This window comes from Pinus tabuliformis, chromosome 2_2, assembly GCF_031772625.1.
Source record: "Pinus tabuliformis cultivar Carrire ecotype Pingquan chromosome 2_2, CPIR1, whole genome shotgun sequence".
Lineage (NCBI taxonomy): Eukaryota > Viridiplantae > Streptophyta > Pinopsida > Pinales > Pinaceae > Pinus > Pinus tabuliformis.
The window spans coordinates 1101778165-1101798870 of NC_142300.1; the positions used below are offsets into that span (position 1 = coordinate 1101778165).

At 32.0% G+C, this 20706-nt stretch overlaps 1 protein-coding gene across 1 annotated transcript in view; it reads left to right on the forward strand.

Annotated features, from left to right (window-relative positions):
• The first annotated feature begins 280 nt into the window (after positions 1-280).
• Positions 281-20706, forward strand: part of LOC149197233 (B-box zinc finger protein 25-like) — a 34129-nt gene continuing 13703 nt past the window's right edge. The window contains exon 1 of the mRNA XM_089405781.1: positions 281-689. Coding sequence (XP_089261907.1) covers positions 507-689 — 183 coding nt within the window. The 5' untranslated portion in view covers positions 281-506. The remainder of the gene's footprint in view (positions 690-20706) is intronic.

The following is a 20706-nucleotide window of genomic DNA, read 5'->3' on the forward strand; positions in this document are numbered from 1 at the left end:
CCAGGAAAATATTGGAAATGAGCCATTATTGGTCAAGTGGCAGGATTGGGATGTAGATGTAGTGTGCATGAAGAGACACCAAACAAATTTAAATTCAAGATAGGAAACCAGCTGGGCAGAAGGCCCAGATATGAAAAAATCTGGTGCCCAGTCTGGCAGAACATTAAATGAGAACAGATACAGACAGAGACAGGCAGTAGAATGGAGTCCACAAGTTTTGGTTGTATAGATAAGTTCGGAGGAGTGCAGTGATATCTTAATAATTTTAGGGTCTAGGCGTTTCATAGAGTTTGTGTGGCTCGAGACTTTTACTACTGACAGCTGTCTTGTACATATCTAGAGCTTCAACCGATTTGATGCTCTGGGTTCTTACCCTTTTCATGAGCCACCGAGAATTTCGTCTCCGGAATCCGCTGTATATACCCACTTCTCAGAGATTCTTGCTGCCAACTCTGTTTTCTTCAGCAAGATTTGTCCATGAATGGTGAGGAGTATTGAGTCTTACCATGAGAATCAAGTGCGATGCCTGCGAGCAGGCAACTGCTTCAGTGATATGTTGTGCAGACGAGGCTGCTCTGTGCAGGGAATGTGATATAAAAGTCCACAAGGCCAACAAGCTTGCCAGCAAACACAAGAGATTGCCTCTTCTCGAAACTTCTCCAAAGCTCTCTCGCTGCGACATTTGCCAGGTACATATAGAGTATTTAAACTTTGAATTTCATAATTTTTTTGAGTTGTTTTCTAGGTTTTGTTTATATAGAGTATTTAAATTTTGAGTTTCATAATTTACATAATAATTTGTAACATAATAATGATTTTTTTCTGAAAAATGTTATTATAATTATTATGGATCACAAAATTCTAAGTTCAAAAATTTATATACTATTAACAAAACATAAATTAATAATTTAATATCATAAATGTTAGTAATTAGAGATTTCCACAGTTAATTATATTGTTGGAGATTTTCTGAATAGCACTGTATAATATGTGTGATTAATCCAACGTTTTCCATGGTGATTCTATTCATCATCAGGGACCAAAAAGACTTTGATTCCTGATAATGATGATGGATGGAGTCACCATCAGAAACTTTAGAGAAACAACACATATTACAAAGTGCTATTCCGAAAATCTTTAACCAGTTATGGTAAAATTGACAGCTGCTCAGTTTTACATTTTAATTTTGTTCTCAGCTGTTGATTTTTAGGTTTTGTTTATATAGAGAATTTAAATTTTGAATTTCATAATTTACATAATAATTTGTAACATAGTAATGATTTTTTCTGAAAAATGTTATTATAATTATTATGGATCACAAAATTTTAAGTTCAAAAACTTAAATACTATTAACAAAACATAAATTAATAATTTAATATCATAAATGTTAGTGATTAGAGATTTCCACAGTTAATTATATTGTTAAAGATTTTCTAAATAGCACTGTATAATATGTGTGATTACTCCAACGTTTTTCATAGTGATTTCATCCATCATCGGGAACCAAAAAAAACTTTAATTCTTTGATAATGATAATGGATGGAATCACTATCAAAAACTTTAGAGAGACAACACATATTACAAAGTGCTATTAGGAAAATCTTTAACCATTATAAATATTATAAAACATTAAAATTTATTAGTTTTGCGGCGTTACACAAAAAAAACCAGTTAGGGTAAAATTGACTGCTGCGCAGTTTTACATTTTAATTTTGTTCTCAGAAAAGCTCGGTGCAAGTCAGGGTTTATACGAATTTTTTTGTGAAATATACATATAAAGTTTTATCGAAGGATTTATTTATTTTTATTTTTTTAGTATCGTCATTCAGCGAACTAGCCATATTAATTATATTTGAAAACAAAATATTTAGGAATGTTAAATTTTTCTTTGTGATCTTTGTTTTGAGAAAACCCTACTGTGCATGTGCTGTGTGTATAGAACAACGCATTCAGTGACTGATTTTGTGCATTGAGTGACTTCGTTTAAATTTTGATTAAAAGTCAAGTGAATGGATGTTTCTGTGCTACAGTCCGCTGTGTTTTACAGGCTATGTAAATTGTGACAGAACGTATTCATTTCCTCGGAAATAATTATTAATATAGTAGTACATTTTAATAACACTAATAATAATGAAAACCCTCAAAGTTATTTAATAAAAAAGTTAAATTGTAAATAAAATTATATATATATTATTTTTAGAAAGTATTTGAGTATTTTTTTGGGGTCATAATTATGGTAGAAATCGGGTGATTTGGTATTATTTTAAATTAAGGTTTTTTTCATAGGTGATTTTAAAATTCTGAAGCATCTTTTTGACAGTGAAAGTGTTTGCTATGCAAATTGTGACAGAACGTATTCATTTCTTAGGAAATAACTATTAATATAGCAGTAATTTTTTATAACACTAATAATAATATTATGAAAATCCTCAAAGTTATTTAATAAAAAAAGTTAAATTGTAATTAAAAGGTATTTGAGTATTTTTTGTCATAACAGTAATTTTTTATAACACTAATAATAATATTATGAAAATCCACAAAGTTATTTAATAAAAAAAGTTAAATTGTAATTAAAAAGTATTTGAGTATTTTTTGTCATAATTATGGTAGAAATTGGGTGATTTGGTATTATTTTAAAATTCAGGGTTTTTTTCACAGGTGATTTTAAAATTCAGAAACATCTTTTTGACCGTGAAAGATTGTTTCAGTATAAATCATTATATATATATATATTTTTTTTATTTTTTTTGTCATAATTATGATAGAAATTGGGTGATTGGGTATTATTTTAAAATTAATTTTTTTTTTCTTCATGGGTGATTTTAAAATTCAGAAGCATCTTTTTGACAGTGAAAGATGTGATATGAGCGAAAGATTGTTTTAGTATAAATTATTAATGAGATGTATAAATTACTAATGAGATGTTTTATATATATAAACATTTTTTCGTAATGAATATTAATTAATAATAATAATGATTATTATTATACAATAAAATTCTAGAAAAATTAATATGGATAGTGATTATTTGATCAGAATTTTTGTAATTAAAAAATAAATTAATTAATTTAAAATATTTTATATTTAAAGTATTATAATAAACATTTTTATTGTTGATTTTGTATTAATTAAGTTTTAATTATAATTTTTTTACATATTTGTTAATGTAAAATATTAAGCAAATATATTTTATTTTTATAATATATTAGAATTTTAGAGAAATTGAAAAAACCATAAGTTCAACTATTCATACTTCAAATTAAAATTTTATGGTACCTTGTCATAAATATTGAACAATAATATCATTTTATTAACATAGATAATTTTGTACACTTATACATCAGGGAGAACCACTTTCCACACAATCCTAGGCACAACTACACTACAAATTTCTTGTAGTTTTCTATCTTCAAGTCAAGTTAGACGCTTTAAGAAAAAGCTTCTCTCATATTGAAATTTGGGTAAAGGACATGAAGGCAACTCTCCTTTACATATAGGAAAGTCAGATTGAAATTTGGGTAATGGACATGAAGGCAACTCTCCTTTACATATAGGAAATGGACTTTAACCTTTCAATCATTGATCTTGGTCCTGTTAACATTCACAGTACTACCACTATGAGCCTTCACAACATAAATAGCATCCTTGGCTAATCTAGTGTGCCTTAGTCCTTGCCTTTTCTTAATTTCTTAAGTGCTAAATTAAGACCAACAATTTTTTTGGAATCTAGCTTAGACTAAAGGTTTTCACATTCTTTTCTATATCTAATTTAACTAAGTTTACACACTTAAGTTTGTTGTGACTTAGAGGGTTCTCTCTCGCCCTGGATCATAGTCACACTTTTTGCTCAATGCCTAATTCAATTTTGCTACTCATAGATTCCACTACTTCACTGGCACAAACTTCTTTATCTCTTTCTCTCAAATGACCCCTCCATTACTTACTATTATCCTTTGCTCAAATATACATGCAATCCCAACTTATAATTTTTTGGGTCCCTCTTTTAGCTACATGGTCAATCGAAAGTCTCCAGAATGGGTCCATAACGAATATTCATGGAGCATCTCAATACCACCCCCATTTCTTCCCACAATTTTTGGTAGTTGGGTGATTCAACTATCAAATCAACTATCATAATATTTAATTCAGGTATAAGATAAGAAACCAAATCTAGGTTTAGCAATATATTAAATAAAACATCAAATAAAGTTTGTCTTACAAAACTCAAGTTTAAAAAGAGTTGTTATAATAGGATAGAATCTTATTTGATTAGCTATGAATTTAGTAGGAGTAGAAGGTTAATTAGTAAGGATGAATTCTAATTTTTTATTTATATGTTGATGAAATGATTTATGTCTCAGCAAAGAAGATAAAGACTTAAATGTAGATTCTACATTGTTTAAAAAATTAGAGTAGTTGGCAATGTCATGTTTCTCACTATTACTAGAGAAAATGTTATGTGTATAGTTCATTTGATTTCCAAACTTATAAAAAACCCTAAAAAAATGAATTGACAAATTGACAAAATAATTTTGAGATACATCGCAAGAACATCAAAATATAGTATTATAGACTAAAACATTAAAAATAAGTTTTTGATTGCTATAGAAATAGTACTTCAAAATATATATTTTATCTTGATTTAAGTGTAATTTCATAAACATACAAGAAGCAGGGCATTGTAGAATGGAATAGATGGAATAGACGATAACAACTTGTGAAATAGTTTGTTATGAAGAATATTTTGTGATATCTTCCCCAAGGAGATGAAAGAAAAATCACGTTTTTTACCCAAAGAGTAAGCACATAAATACAAGCTATCGTTTTTTTAACAAGAAGGATGTATATTTAAAATTTTGGAAATCACTAATATGTTCACAAAACCATTGGTAAGATATTTGAAGTTTTGGACGAAATCTAGTGTGTTGTAGAAGTTGAAGCATTCACCATGTTTCTTTAATTAAGAGTAATTATTAAAACATGGTAATTATTTTTAATAATTTAGAAAGTTTTAGACTTATTTTTAATCTAGAATAAATCTCCCAATAATGATAGAAAATTCTAAAATTATTTTTAATCTAGAATAAATTTAGATTTTTTTATTGTAAAACACAGTTGAAAAACTTATTATTAAATTTCTTTTCCATATTTCTTTTTAAGAGTATATATATATATGCGCTTAGTCTAACTTATAGACAAAATAATTTTTTTCATCAGAATTTACTAAAATTCAGAAATACAGTTTTAAGATTTTTTGTTGTCTAAAATACAATTTTCAATGCATAAATGTATTCACCACCTTGGGGCACTCGAATTATGCAGATTAAACAAAAATAATGGAAATTCTAGAAAAATTATAACAAAATCTGGGTTACATCTGTCAAACTTCAAGATTTTGGATGCTCACAAAATTCTTGAGGAGGCTGATTCTATTTCCACCATTCAAAAAAATTCAAACACTCTTTTATTTTAATGCTAATTCTATTTCGGTGATTAAAAAAAATCAAACACTATTATCTTAAATTTTTTATAGAAGATTCTGGCAATAATTTTTTTGTAAAATCCCTAGCCAGCGCCTAAGGAAACATACGTCCCAAGTAAACGTACATGGAAGGACTCTGCTAATGTGAAGCAACCTCTACATACGGATCCCGCAGAAAGTCCAAATAAAAAACAAATTTGATGAACTGATAGAGTCCGGTACAATGCCATGAAAGAGCCAATATTGCGCAGAGCGAAGAGGATAGATTCGTGATTGTGAAGGTGTACGAAGAGACATCAATGAAATTGAACTTAAGCAGCAAAAGTAAGTGCAGAAGGGCCAGGTACGGAGAATATTATGGTCCTCCATCTGCAAATAAAAAGAATCGATATAGACAAAGACAGCCACGACTGGGAGCCCACATGTCCTGGTTGTGTGGATAGGATTCCTGGTTAGCCTTTCCATGTGAAAATAGGTACTTCTTTGAGTATTTACTGTGCTATTGACATATTAATGAGAACAAGGCTATATATGTTTAAATTTAAACCAGTATATAAGTATATTACCCAATGGTAGAAATATACATCCCGCATTAATAAGACAATAACACAGTAAATATTGATTGCTGACTTTTACTAGCACAGTTGTCCTTCGACATATTCAAGATATTTGATTATCTGTTTCTGTACTGTACCATCTCTCAGATCCTGGAGATTTTAAGCTCCGGTATTCACTGTATCTGCGCAGTCTATTAGTTTCACGTTGTGAACTCGCACTCCCATGTCGATATTTTTTTATCAGCGAGCCCGTTTCAATGGGTTAATTTGGTTCTAAGTCTGAAAAGCTTTAAGTGAATATATGGACGTGACCTGTTGAACAGGCAGCTGCTTCGGTCACATGTTGTGGAGACAAAGTTACTTGATTCACGGATTGTGATGTAAAAGTCCACAAGCTTAACAAGACCAAAAAGCTTATATAAGCTCTGCAAATTAGATTTTAATTTTAAATAAATCTTATAACAGATTTCAAATTAAATTTTAATTTTAAAATATGAGGCGGAGGAATTTGCTGGATGGTCAAAAGTGGTTTTTGGGCAAAAAAATTCAAGAAATCTTACAATGGCAGTGTTTGAATCATGTTTTTGATGATGGAAATGGATTTAGCACTATCAAAAACCTATAATCTTAAAATTTGATAACTATGCCTTGAATTTACCAAAATCCCCGCTAGATTTTATCAAAATCTAGCCTAAATTTTGTTGAAAGGGCAAAAAAGTTAAAATACAAATTCACCCAAAACACATGAGGTGCGGCTCTTCTATTGATCACACAAAACTTGATTCTTACAATGAACCCGGTGAAGAGTGTTTAACCTTTTGGACTAGCGACTCGCCTAAAATATCTTGACATGCAACCACACATTAAAAAAAATCGTCTATCACTTAAGTCGACTTGACTCAACACTCCAACACTTAACACTCAACACTCAGTTAACTGACTCTTTAAGTTTAGCGAACTCCTCATGCGGGGGTAATTAGTTTATTTTAACACTCCCTTTTAATTACGACTGCTAAACTAAAACATGACTCATTACAACTCAAACATGGTTGTTGGTCTATGTCTCAGCTAGGCTTACAACACCCAAGTTTCTTCTATGAAATTCAAACACATCTTTTGCTAATGACTTAGTAAATATATCAGCCAATTGATCACTAGATTTACAAGGCTTCAAGTGAACTTCTCCATTGCTCACAAGTTTTCTAATAAAGTGATATCTAGTATCAATATGCTTGCTCTTCTGATGAAATGCACTATTCTTGGATAGTGCAATCGCTGAGGTGTTGTCACAATATATTGTTGTTGATCTTTGTTGTTTCTACTTGAGTCCATCAAATACTCTTTTTAACCAGACTTTTTGACATGCTACTGATGTTGCTGCTACATATTCTACTTTTGCTAACGGAAGTGTCACAATGGGATGTTTTTAGATGCCCATGAAATCACACTTGAACCAAGATGGAACACAAAACCAGAATTGCTCTTCCCACCCTCCAAACTTCCTCCAAAATCACTTTCTGTGTACTCAATCAAATCCTTCTTTTCTTTGCTTGCATACATTATGTCACAATCTCTAGTTCTTACTATGTATCTCATAATTCTTTTTCCTACACTCCAATGTCTGTCTTTTGGAGTCTCCATAAATATGGAAATCAAACTCACTCTTTGCATGATATCTGGTCTTGTAGTTGTAAGATACATGAGGCTGCCAACCAATCTTTTGAATAGAGTTGGATTGACATATGTTCCTTCATCATCCTTGCTTAACTTTGTACCTGTTGCAACTGATGTAGGGACAGGTTTGCAATTTTCCATCCTGAATCTTTTCAACAAATCTTTGGCATATTTATTTTGAGAAATAAAAATTCCTTGTTTATATTGCTCAACTTCTATGCCAAAAAAATATTTCATGAAACCAAGATCTATCATTTCAAATTCTTTCATCATGGCTACTTTAAATTCATCTAACTCAAAAATCACCTTGAAAAATCATGTCATCAACATATAAGGAAACAATCAAAATTTGTCCATGCTCATTTACCTTTTTGTACAAGGTAGGCTCAATGTTGCTTCTACAGAAACCATTCTTGATCATGTAATTATCAATTCTACTATACCAAGCTCTAGGTGCTTGCTTCAGTCCATAGAGCGCTTTCTTCAGCCTGTAAACTTTATCTTCACTACCTTCAACTTCATAACCTGAAGGCTGTTGCACATAAATTCCTTCTTCTAGAATTCCATTCAAGGAGGCTGATTTCACATCCATTTGATATATTTGCCACTTGTTCTGAGTTGTTGTGGCTAGAACTGCTCCTATAGTATCCAATTTGGTTACCAAAGCAAACGTTTCTCAAGTCTATTCATGGTTGCTCTGAGAATCCTTTTGTTACAAGTATTGCTTTAAATATGTCAATTTCACCTTTCTCATTCAACTTTGTCTTGTACACCCACTTCACACCAATTTGATTTTTGTCCTTTGGTAAATCAATCAAATCCCATGTATCATTCTTTTCAATAGCTTCAATTTCTTCAGCCGTGGCTTGCACCCAATTTTCATCTTTGATTGCTTCTTCAAACGAAGAAGGTTGGAATGACAACAATGAAAAATTTGAAGTAACATCCAAATCATCATAAATATCTTTCAGATTTCTCATTTTTCTCTTACCATTGCTCGATTCATCACCTGATTGACTGTTAGGAGAATTCTGGTTTGTTGATTTGCTTGAAGATCCATGTTGTTCTGAAAATCTTGGAGACCTTGTTAGTGTGCCTCTATTTGGTGTCTTCACTTGTGATTCTCGCTGCTCCTTTTTTGCTACATGATATTCTTCCATCAGTGGCACTTGTGCATCAACTGTTTTGTTTATACTACCATTCCACGACTCTTGCTTTTTGAACATAATATCTTTGCTAATTATGGTCTTCTTTGTGACAAGGTTATACAATTTGTAAGCTTTTTATTGCTCACTATAACCAGTAAATATGCATTTTTCACTTTTATAATCCAATTTGTCTCTTCTCTCTTTAGGCACATGTGCATAAGCTGCACATCCAAATACTCTGAGATGAGATACCCTGCAAGACATACCTGACCACGCTTGTTCTAGTATTTTGTTCATCACACTCTTTGTAGGAGATTTGTTGATCACATAAATAGCACATGCAACTGCTTCTGCCCAATACTCATTAGACAAGTTTCTGCTTTTCAACATGCTTCTTACTATGTTCATAATTGTCTTGTTCTTTCTCTTTGCTACACCATTTTGCTGCGGTGTGTACCTAGTTGTAAATTATCTTCTGATTCCATGTTGTTTGCAGTAATCATGGAATGCCTTTGAGTCATATTCTCCACCACGATCTAACCTCAATACCTTGATTTGTCGATCACTTTGGTTATCTGCTAAGGCTTTGAATTCTTTGAACTTTGCAAAAGTTCCAGACTACTGCTTCAAGAAGTAAACCCAAGTCTTTCTGCTATAATCATCAATGAAAGTGAGGAAGTAACAACTTCCACCAATCGACTCTGTCCTCATAGGTCCACACAAGTCTGTATGCACTAACTCAAGAGATTGTTTTGCTTTGTATACAACACCCTTTGGAAAACTTTCACGGTGTTGCTTTCCCAAGATGCAACACTCACAAGTAATAGCACGTTCTTTGATGGGAGGTAATCCTCTGACCATCTATTTCTGTTGCAACAACCTTAAACTAGAAAAGTGCAAGTGTCCAAAACTAAAGTGCCATAACCAATAATCATCAGAACATGCAACTGTAAAAGAACTGACCTGAGCATTGTAATTCATAATTAGAGGAGAGAGTTTGTTCATCGTCATCTACACCTTCGCTATCAGCTACTTTCTTGGAGGCTTGTCATATATAACACATTCTTGACCTCGAAAGATAACTTTGTATCCTTTCTGTGTCAATTGACCAACTCTTATCAAATTATGTTTGAGACTAGGAACATAATATACCTCTGAGATTGTCTTTAGCTCCCCTTGCTTGGTTAGAATGTTGACCACTCCTTTGCCATCTACTTCCATAGCCTTGTCAGTCCCAAACTTTACCTTTGTTTTCACATATTGATTGAAATTTGCAACCAAATTCTTGTTGCCTGTCATGTAGTTACTACAACCACTGTCTAATAGTCACACACTAACAAGAGGTTCATGTATGGTATGGCAAGCTAGGAACATGGAGTTAGTACTCTATGTAGTTACATTAGCTCTTTGGTTCCCTTGGTCAACTATCTTCTTCTTACAATCACGCACATAGTGACCAAATTTATGCAATAATAACATCTCACCTTTGATTTGTCAACTCTTTGATTATTGTTGAAGCTTTTGTAGTTGCTTCCACTTTCATGGTCATGCTCTTCTCGACCATCTCTCTTACCACCATATCTTCTGCTTCGTCCTCTGCCTCTCAATCTACTTCTACCTCGACCTCTGTTTCTTGAAATAGAAACCTGACTTTTGAAAGAGGTCTATAAAGTGGAATCCTCATTTTTGTCTATCCTTGCCTCATGCAATAGAAGTGATCCCATCAACTCATCAATTGTTAATGATGCCAAATCTTTAGCTTCTTCTATGGCTGCTACCACAACATCAAATTTGGTAGACAAAAATTTAAGGACTTTCTCAACCACTATCTGATCTTTAATATCTTCACCATAAATCTTTAACTAATTAACGACAGTTATGACCTGATTCATAAAAGAATCGATGTCCTCTGTCTCCTTCATCTGCGGACTTTCAAAATCTCTCATAGTATTGTGCAAATTAACAATATGGACTTTGACCATACATGTATAGTTTGTCTCCAAATTATCCCATGCTACTTTTGCTGAAGACGTGATCATAATCTTCTAGAACACTACTCGGTCTAGTCCATGTTGGATACGCTGCAACCCTTGTGCATTCTTCTTCTTGTCTTTCTTCCATTGTTTCCTCTCTATATTATTGAGAGCTCGTTCTGCTACTTCATCCTTAGGTTCTGAAAACCCAAGCTGGACATAATCCCGAACATCATGAGCCTCCAACATTGTCACCATCTTAATGACCCACACATCATAATCTTTCCATATAAACAATGAGAATTGAGACTGGAAATTTAAAAAAACAATCTTTCCTTAAAAACCCTAAATTTCTCTTTTTATAAACTTCACGAATCTCAGAAAAAACACTCTTACTATCTCTTTTATTTTTTTACGTATAGAAATCATTAAATAAATTATATATAAAACTTGTATTTTTTTTTATAATAATTATATATTAAAAAATCTTTATAAAAAAACGCACGCTTTATAACGACAAGGCAACACGTTATAAAGTGATATATAGACTTTATAATGGTAATGAAGTGATATCTAGACTTTATAATGGTAATGAAAATCCCATGTGCTTGTTATGAAGCACTTCACGTCACCTTCGAAAAATAACAAGTCAACGCACGCATATGGCTTCAATAAACCGCGGGACCTACGTTACTTTGATTTCGGTGTACTTAAAAAAAACGACAACCCGCATGCCTTCGTTGACTGTGTTATTTACAGTCTGGGCTCCTTCCGAATTTTCACGAATTTTAGTTAAACTAGAACTGCCCGGTTTTATGTACTAACAAAGTGTGAAAACAGAAACTTCACGGTTTTATGTACTAACAAAGTGTGAAATTGGCGTGTTTTTAATTGTTTGACAAATTTATAATGTAATTTAAAAAAAAAGTTGATTTAATTTTATTGATTTTTTTTATTTGTGGGCACTACCTATGTTGTGATTTTTTTTTATGTTAATTTGTTGGAAAGGTAGAGAAACTAAAACAAAATTCACCCGAAACACACTGCTACAGTTCTTTTATTCATCACACAAAACTTGATTTTTACAATAAACCAGGTGAAGGGTATTTAACTTTTTCAACTAGCGACTCCACTAAAATATTTTAACATACAACCACACACTAAAAATCTTCTATCATTAATTCACTGACTCTTTAAATTTAGCCAACTCCTAATAAAAAAATAATTTATTTATTTTAACACATTTCGTAATTAATTTATTTTAACAAATTTCCATGATATGCGAGACAAAAAAACAATAAATTAAACGACAGCTATATAATATATACTCTTTATTATCAACATATTAATATATACCATTACTTATAATATATTATTAAATTTATTTATACTATGAATTTCGGCAGCGCCTAACGAGCCATATATCAAGTATTAAATGCACCCGGAGATGCACGCGATATAGCTCGTTAACACGCAAAAGGCAAAACTCGTCACTAAATAAAAAAAAGGCATTTTGCGTGTTAACGAGCTATATCGCGTGCATCTCCGGGTGCATTTAATACTTGATATATGGCTCGTTAGGCGCTGCCATGAATTTCACTCTTTTATATTATATAGTTAAAACATTTTAAAGTTCCAGGAAAATATAAAAAGAGGAGCATTAATGTGATACGGAAAGCAATCTCTGCCCAGGGCCATGCTGTGGACATGCTACTCTTTCAGCAGGACTTTGCAATAATTATTGACATGATACATATAACTAGCACGAGGCCCACAGAACATAATACATATAAGCGACGCCAGGATTTTCATCCCACATTTATTAATTTCAGGTCAAAAATTCTTCAAATTAAACGAACGGAGAGAGGCCAGAGAAATGTTGGAAATGAGCTATTATTGGTCAAAGTGGGAGGATAGAGTTTTGTCTAATTATTAGATTTTTTTTGGGAGTTTTTTATAGCTAAAATCTGGTAAAATTAATTAGGTTAAAATTTTTATTTTTGATATTTAAATTAAGATTTTGATAGAAATTAATATGTTGAATTTTTTTAGATTATTAAAATTGTGTAGAATACATAATTCAAATTTGTTTATAACTTTATTAAACTTGTGATTCCAATATATTACTTTCTGAGCAATTTTGATTTGAAAAAATACCAAAAAAACCTTAAAAAAAAATCTAACAAATGGACTACGGCCCTTGTAAATTTGCATGCCTATGAAAGGACACCAGTAACTTCAAACTAGTTGGGCAGAGGGACCGGACACCAAAAAGTATGATGCTCAGTCTGCCATAACATTAAATTAAAACAGATATAGACAGAGACGGGCACGGGAAGGGTGCCCACAAGTTTTGTCTGTGTAGATAAGATAGGAGGCGCGCAACATATCCACGTGATATTGTTGAATCTATTTCTATTAAAAAAAATATTGGTAAAATTAGAAGTTGCATGCTTCTGAATTGTAATTTTGTTCTCAGTAAAATTTTGTGAGTTTTAGAATTTATATTATTTTTTTTTGGTGAATTTTAAAGGTTATATTAATTTTATTACCTATATATAATGATTTTTTTGTTTGTTGGTTTATTATCATTTTTCGGAGAAGGATATATGTTAATTATATTAAAAGAAAGAAAATAAATTCGATCAGATTATCTAGGAATGTTGTATATTTTAATTTTATGTTTTACCATTTATGTGATACACAATGAAGTGAGTGAGTTTAAATTTTGGTTTAAAAACATTATTGATATTTAGTGTAAGTTTTGGCAGAAAAGGAAAAAAGGAAAATCCGTGAAAAGATTTTTGTATTTACGATAATAAAAATGTGTTTGACAGTGTATTTGAAGTTCGATTAAGCAATGCAATATATTGGATGATTTAATTTATTATATATAAAAATAAAATAATTATTTATATATTTTTTATTTAAAAATATAATGCGGTTAATATAATTTTATTTTTACTAGTTTATTAATATTACTTTTTGTTAAAGTTAGATTAATAAATTAAAATTAAGAAGCATTTATCACAAATCCAAATAAGTTCCTTTAAAGATTATCAATATAAGTTTTTTGAAAGATTATCAATAAATTATTTTAAAGTAGTTTTGTTTTTTAATAATAATAATCAAGAACCAAAAATTATACCCGTGGATGTCAAGAGGTGGGAAGGTAGAGCCCACCAATCATCTAGAGGTGGGAAGGTGACCTCACCAACCCACTACCCCATAAGTCATTTAAGGGGTGGCATGGCCAACCACACACATGCATAATTGTGGAGTTGAATTGCTAAGTTTTTAATAAGAAGAGACTTAAACTTGATTGCATGTTTGACCAAAGGGTAATAAGGTACAGTTTTGGAAATGCCTTGCTGCAGGTGCAATATTCCAGACCTGGTAGTGAGAGGGGGATTGCTTGCAGGAATAATCACATTTCCTTGGTGTTTATCTTGTTAGTTTTTGTTAGCATGATTTTGTTTGCTATTGATCTTACGTTGGGGAAAGATTAGGATTTTGTTGGTTATGTGCTAGTTAGGGGTGTTTAGGTTTAGGTAAATATAAGGGTTGACCATTGAAGTTGTCGAGTTAGGAGAGGAACCATTTTTACCAGCAAGCTTCAAGTGAAACAATACTGCCCTTCAAAATTGACCTTCTTAAAGAGATTGGTTACTACTTCGAGGTCTCCTCATTTGCAACCAAGGTGGACGATAAATTTTGGGCTTATTAGATTACTCTTTATCCTCTCTACAGTTATCAATTTACGTTTGGTGCTTGTAGTCTTTGGTTGTATCTAACATTTCTTTTTGTTGGGAGAGACTTTGTTCTTTTTATCCTAGCATCCTAGTTGGTCCCCGTTTATCTCTTGACCCTCAATTTGTGGTGAACTCTGTTAGGAGAGATTGTTTGGGACACTCTTCTTCTTATGGGATAGTTTGTCAAGGTTAAATTATGATTCTATTCACAGTCATAAATGGTGTTTAAATTTCAGCTATAATCTTTGTTGCTACTCCCTCTTGGACATTATGCCCCGAAAATGCATGCATAGACACCAAGGAAGGGGCCGATGTGGTCCCCAGGGAAGATCGTGCACCCAGGCCCAAGCTCATATTTGGAAAGCAATGGGAGATTCATGTAATGATGAACACGAGGTAATGATTAATAGAAACTTTCAATAGGGGTCAATAACCTTTTGTTGGAGACGACCTTTGTATTCTCAAGGGATGAGTATGGGTTATTCTTGTGGAATTAATTTTGGGAGGTCAAGTGCAAGCGATGAAGGAGGGGTTTTTAATTTATGCAATGATCAACATCTCTGCTTCTAGAGTCCTCTAAGATACTTCAAACCATATAGCTAGATAATGCATTTTGAATTGTTCTTGAAACTCCTCCTTGAGACCACTAATGAAGCGTTTTTTGCAGAAAGAGTATGTTAAGTTTTTTTCATGAATAGTTCAAAGGCTGCAACAAAAGTTGTGGTTAATCTTATTTGGTGTAACATGGTAAGTCACCCTAAAATAATGACTATTGCTCTTAAAACATGCATGGATAGTTTTAATACACTAACTCTAGGTGATGTAGCTTCCATAGGGTTCTTTATACATTCTCATCATTTCCATCATAATTTTTGGATCTAGGTACAAGACGCCCATTTCAAGTTTTATCATCTCATTAATAATGCCATGGAGGGACAAGTCATGTTCCATCTAGGTGGCCCATCTTGTTGGGTAGAACCATAAAATTGTTTAGTGACAGCTTAGGAAAATGGTGTGATATGTTATTATCCATTGGTTTAAGGTTACAAGGAGCCAAAGAGTGATGTGGGTGGCTAAATAGTCACAAGTTAGAAGTTTCTCCTAGTGTGGCTCAATGTGTTGTGTATACTAGGGTTCTTGTTGTCCTGTACCTTGATCTAGCCTAAGTGCCAATTTCTTCACCAACTTCTAATCCCAATCACTTTCGTTCTTTTGTATTTGTGTATATTGAGAATCCAATGTATCTAACTTGTTGATAATAAAGAAGGCAATCAAATTGTTTGGGGTTATGGTATGAGGTGGTTTATAAGGCTCCACCATGGGTGAGCTCATTGAAAAATGTTATATAGTCTTGAGAATAAGGGAGTATCAAGGGCTATATCCCTATAATTTGCATGTGGGGTCCAATACCAGTACTTGATCCAATATCTCAAAGAACACTAATGAAGGAGGCTCAATCATGTCCTTAGCCAGACTACTCAACTACTAAAGAGTAATTTTACCAAGTGTTATTGTGTGTGTACGATAACAACAAGATGATTGCAGTACTACTCAAAAGAGTAACAAGTGTTACATGAATTTCCATCAATGTGATTCTACTTGTTTTTCTTGCTTGTATTTTTTTTCTACTGTCTTTTTACTGTCTGAATGGAAAATCACTATATCATTTAGAGATGACATCGAAACATGTTTTTAATTTTTTTTTTCTCAAAATTTTATGTGCTTGTTGACCCAAGAATCAGCTCTTAAAATAATTGAGAAATAGCTAATTTTGCAAGGTAAGAATAAGCTCTTAAAATCATTGAGAAATAGCTTATTTTGCAAGGTAAGGCTTGAGGTAGAAATGTGAAAATATTATCTTCCACTATACTTATTGGATTGGCATATTACGATCCAATTATAAATGCCATTGCTTCATGGATTTATTGGGACTTGCTTGACTTCATTTAATCCATTTTTAAAAAAATTCACTAGGGTTAATAGAAATAGAAATATATATATATATATATATATATATATATATATATATATATAATTGATGATAACTCTATTTTTCATAGTGGCTAATGGATGTTTTTTAGAATTCTGCACAAAAGGTTTATGAAGGATGACATCCTGTTTTTTGGTCAACAATTTGTAGAAAGAAAAAGACTTTTTTTTTTATAAGAAAGAGTTCTAAAACCATTTGTAACTTAATTTTATTCTATAACTTCAAAGAGTTCACATCAAATGAAGTACATATCTCTGGTATAACTCTTAAAAAATATAACTCTATTTTCACTTATCTCTTTGAAAGAGATGACTTGCAATTCTTAACCCAAAGCTCTCAATTTTTGATAAAACATTATATAACTCTTTGCTCATGTATAGTTATCAAAGAAAATCTTAACAACATATAAGCCCACATATAATGTGATAATTACCAAAATGAATGACTATTAATTAACTTATAAATATAATCATTTTCATATTAATTAACTATTGAAGAAGATGATCTTATACATCAATAAAATACACAATGATAATGTAAAACAACCCTGTGACAGGCTTATACCATAATATTGTGGCAGGATTCTAGAGGGCCTATGAATATCAAATAAAAGTAAATTTGAAATGAACTGAGAGGGCCTAGCCTGGTATTATGAAAGAGTCATTAGGGAGAAGGAAAGATTTTTGAACTGCAGAATAATTTTTTTTTTTAAGAATTTGATCAAATAATTTTGGGTAAAATTGGAAGCTTTTATCATTTAAAAAAAATAGGGAGAAGGATAAATTTGTAACGCGTAAAATAATTATTTTATTTTATTTTTTATTGATGATGATGATGATGGTTAACGTCCCCTGGGACCAAACATTGGTCTATCGGACCTAAAAACAAATTATTTAATTTGATTTAAGATTTTATTCCTATGCTCAAAAAGCTTGGAGAGAAGCCTTCCGAACTCACTATAATTTTGACATTGTAAAAGGCTAGCAAGGTCAGTGTTGTAACGAAGATTGTGAAACTGAGATCTAATGTGGTTGTACGCGGGGCACTCTAAGAGGAAGTGATTTTCATCCTCGATGTTCCTATTCTCGCATATATGACAGATCCTTTCCATCCATGGCGTTTTAGGAACTACCCAACGACCAGTTTAAGAATTTGACCAAATAATTTTAAGTAAAACTGAAAACTTTTATTATTTAAAATAATTTAAAATAAAATTGATTTTTGATGATATATTTATAAATATATAAATAAATTCCAAACCTCTAAAAATCTTCTAAACACTGAAATTACCGTTCTATTAAATTTCTATCTAATTTCAAACCAATCAACTCAGAAATGTATACGCAGAAAAAACCAAAACGCCAAAGGTTAGACTACGCTGTTTTGTGATGGTGAAGATGTAGGCAGAGACGCCAATGAAGTTGCACTTAAGGATGCAAAGTAGGTGCGAAAGGGCCAGATACGGAAAAGGCTATGGTCCTCAGTCTGCCAATCTTTAAATTAAAACAGACATAGACAGAGACAACCACGATTGCGAGTACACAAGTCTTGGTTGTATGGATAGGATAGGAGGGTACCATCTCTCACATCTTCGAGATTTTAGGTTTGCCATCCATTGTATTTATCTGGTTTTTTGGTTTAGAAGATGAATCATATTTGTTGGTTCGAAGGTGTCGACAAATATTGATAAGTATGAAAAAGATATTAGATTAATGAGAAAAATTAAATAAACTTTGTAAATTTAACCTACACATCTTTGCTCTAATTTCCATTAAAAATTTCAGAATGACTATGAGTTGTCTAAATAAACGAAGATTAAGGCTAAGAAGTCGAAGCTATGGACTCTGATTAGGTATGAATGTGTCGTGAATGAATGTGACTTGGTCACTGAATCCTAGGCAGTAAGTTTTTATGTCAATGTTGTGATGTCAATAGTCTGACATGTACGGTACATTAATAGTTAAAAGTAATTTGTTAAGACTAAATGTGTCGGAAGATTGTAATTTGTATCATGTGTGGTTCACTTTTGAAGAGTATAGTCGGTGCTTACTTGAATCCAAGTAGTCCAAGGGCATACGAAATTATAATTTTGTATATATGTGAAATATTTTTAATAATTTTTTTGGTTTTGTTATTGAATATTATTAAAAATAAAAAATAATGATAACTGAATAGTTTTTATTTTTTAATATATGATATTGTTGACTGGTTTGGAATATGAATCAAAATTATTTTTATTTGATTATGAGTATTTTTCTAAAAATAGGAATAGATTAATATTTAGGGAAAGTGAAGTTTTGTGTTTTCACTGATTATCAATGGATTTTCTCAATTGATTTTATTTTTTGAATAAGAATGATGTAGTTGTGATTTTTTAAAATAAAAATCACATTGTCACTGTGTGTAATTAATATAGTTTTTCTTAAATAAGAATGATTAAATGATTAATCAGTGTGAGTTCACATATAACCATCATTGGTAACTATTACTATTATTAATTTAACACTTATATTATGATAAATTTCTTTACTATTAATAATAAATTAAATATCTAATTAGTTAAATATTTTATTAACTCTTTTGAGAAATTTCAAAATTCAAATTGATAATATTTATATGAATTTTAAAATTCAAATATCACTAATTAATAATATTTATATAGAAAAGTTATTGTTTATTTCTTAAATATTAAAAAACTTATGATTAGCCATATGCAAGAGGGGAGAAGGATAAATATGTATGAGATGAACATTTTAATGGATGCTGAAATTTTAGTTCTAACAGAAAATATATAGTGGAGGTTGAAATTTTAGTTTTAAGGAAAAATATATTATTGTGATATTCGAAGAGTATTATTCTAATATTTATTAGATAAAAATATGTATTTAAATAAATAAAAAATATTATTTTAATATTTATTAGATGTATTTCTTGGTGGTTGTTTATTTATCCATTTAAGTAATGTTAAAGATGAGGTTAATGAAGAGTTACCAAAGGAATCAAGATGCTTCTATTTCGCATTTTGCATGGTCATTTTGCAACAACAAGGAACAATACAAAGATGGTAAGTATGTGTTCGCGAAGAGAGGAAGCGTGTTAGAAGTTGGGAATGTATATTGGTGTGGTGGTTTGCACATTCAAGGATCTGGAGTTTCAATCATGGTAGAATATAGGCAGGGACAAGAGCATTATGAAGAGAATTGGGGATAAGGTCACAACATGGTTGGCAGGAGGAGCTCAAATCTATTTATAATCCACTATCCATGATAAAATTCATTCATGGTCTGCAACTCTAGATTGTCAACGCCATTTCATGGAGCGCATGCAAACAAAGGCTCTAATTATCACCATCCATCTCGACAACTCTAGGTTCTCCTCATCCTTGCAGGTCACTCCTTTCTGCGAGACCTTCTTTTTCCAATTTGGCTTTTTCATGCTCTTTCCCTGCAACCCTGTTTCGAATCTGCAATAATTTATGTTTACTTCTCTACCCTCTATAAGCTATTTTGGTTATGGACTTCCATCCTTGCTCCTAGTCCTCTATATATGGGATGTTACTTCTAACTTGTTTCTCTTTGAATTTCTCCCTTCCGTTGTTTCTTCCCCATTGTTTGTTGGTCCTATCACCAACTCCCCCTCTTGTCCTTGCCTAAATTTCTCTGTTTCCATTCCCTTTTTTGGTGCCTTCGTCCCTCACCTAGTCTTTTGTTGTTCACCCTTGTTCGCTCCCTTCTTCCTTATATTGGTCCTCCCATCGTTTCCCCCTTCACTATCACAGTGAGGTGTTGCCTTGTCATACGCTCTCGTCGAGGCAAAAGAGGTAGACCCGGGGCTCCCCCTCCCTTGACTTCAGTCCCCTAACCCTACGAGGCACACATGCTCAATCCTTTGCCAGGGAAGCCATCGAAAGAGACAAAGATATTACCCTTAAAGTTGTCCAGAGAGCAATATCAGATGTAGAGGAGTAAATTAGACAAGCTCATAGGTTTATCCTAGACACAAACATGGAGTGGGAGACTAGAGATGGGATCCGTGATGTTCGAAATTCCACTAGAGCTAGGGCATCTGCTTATATGTAGACTGTCAACATGTACTCGCACACAAAAACTCTCATGGGAAGAGTGTTCACA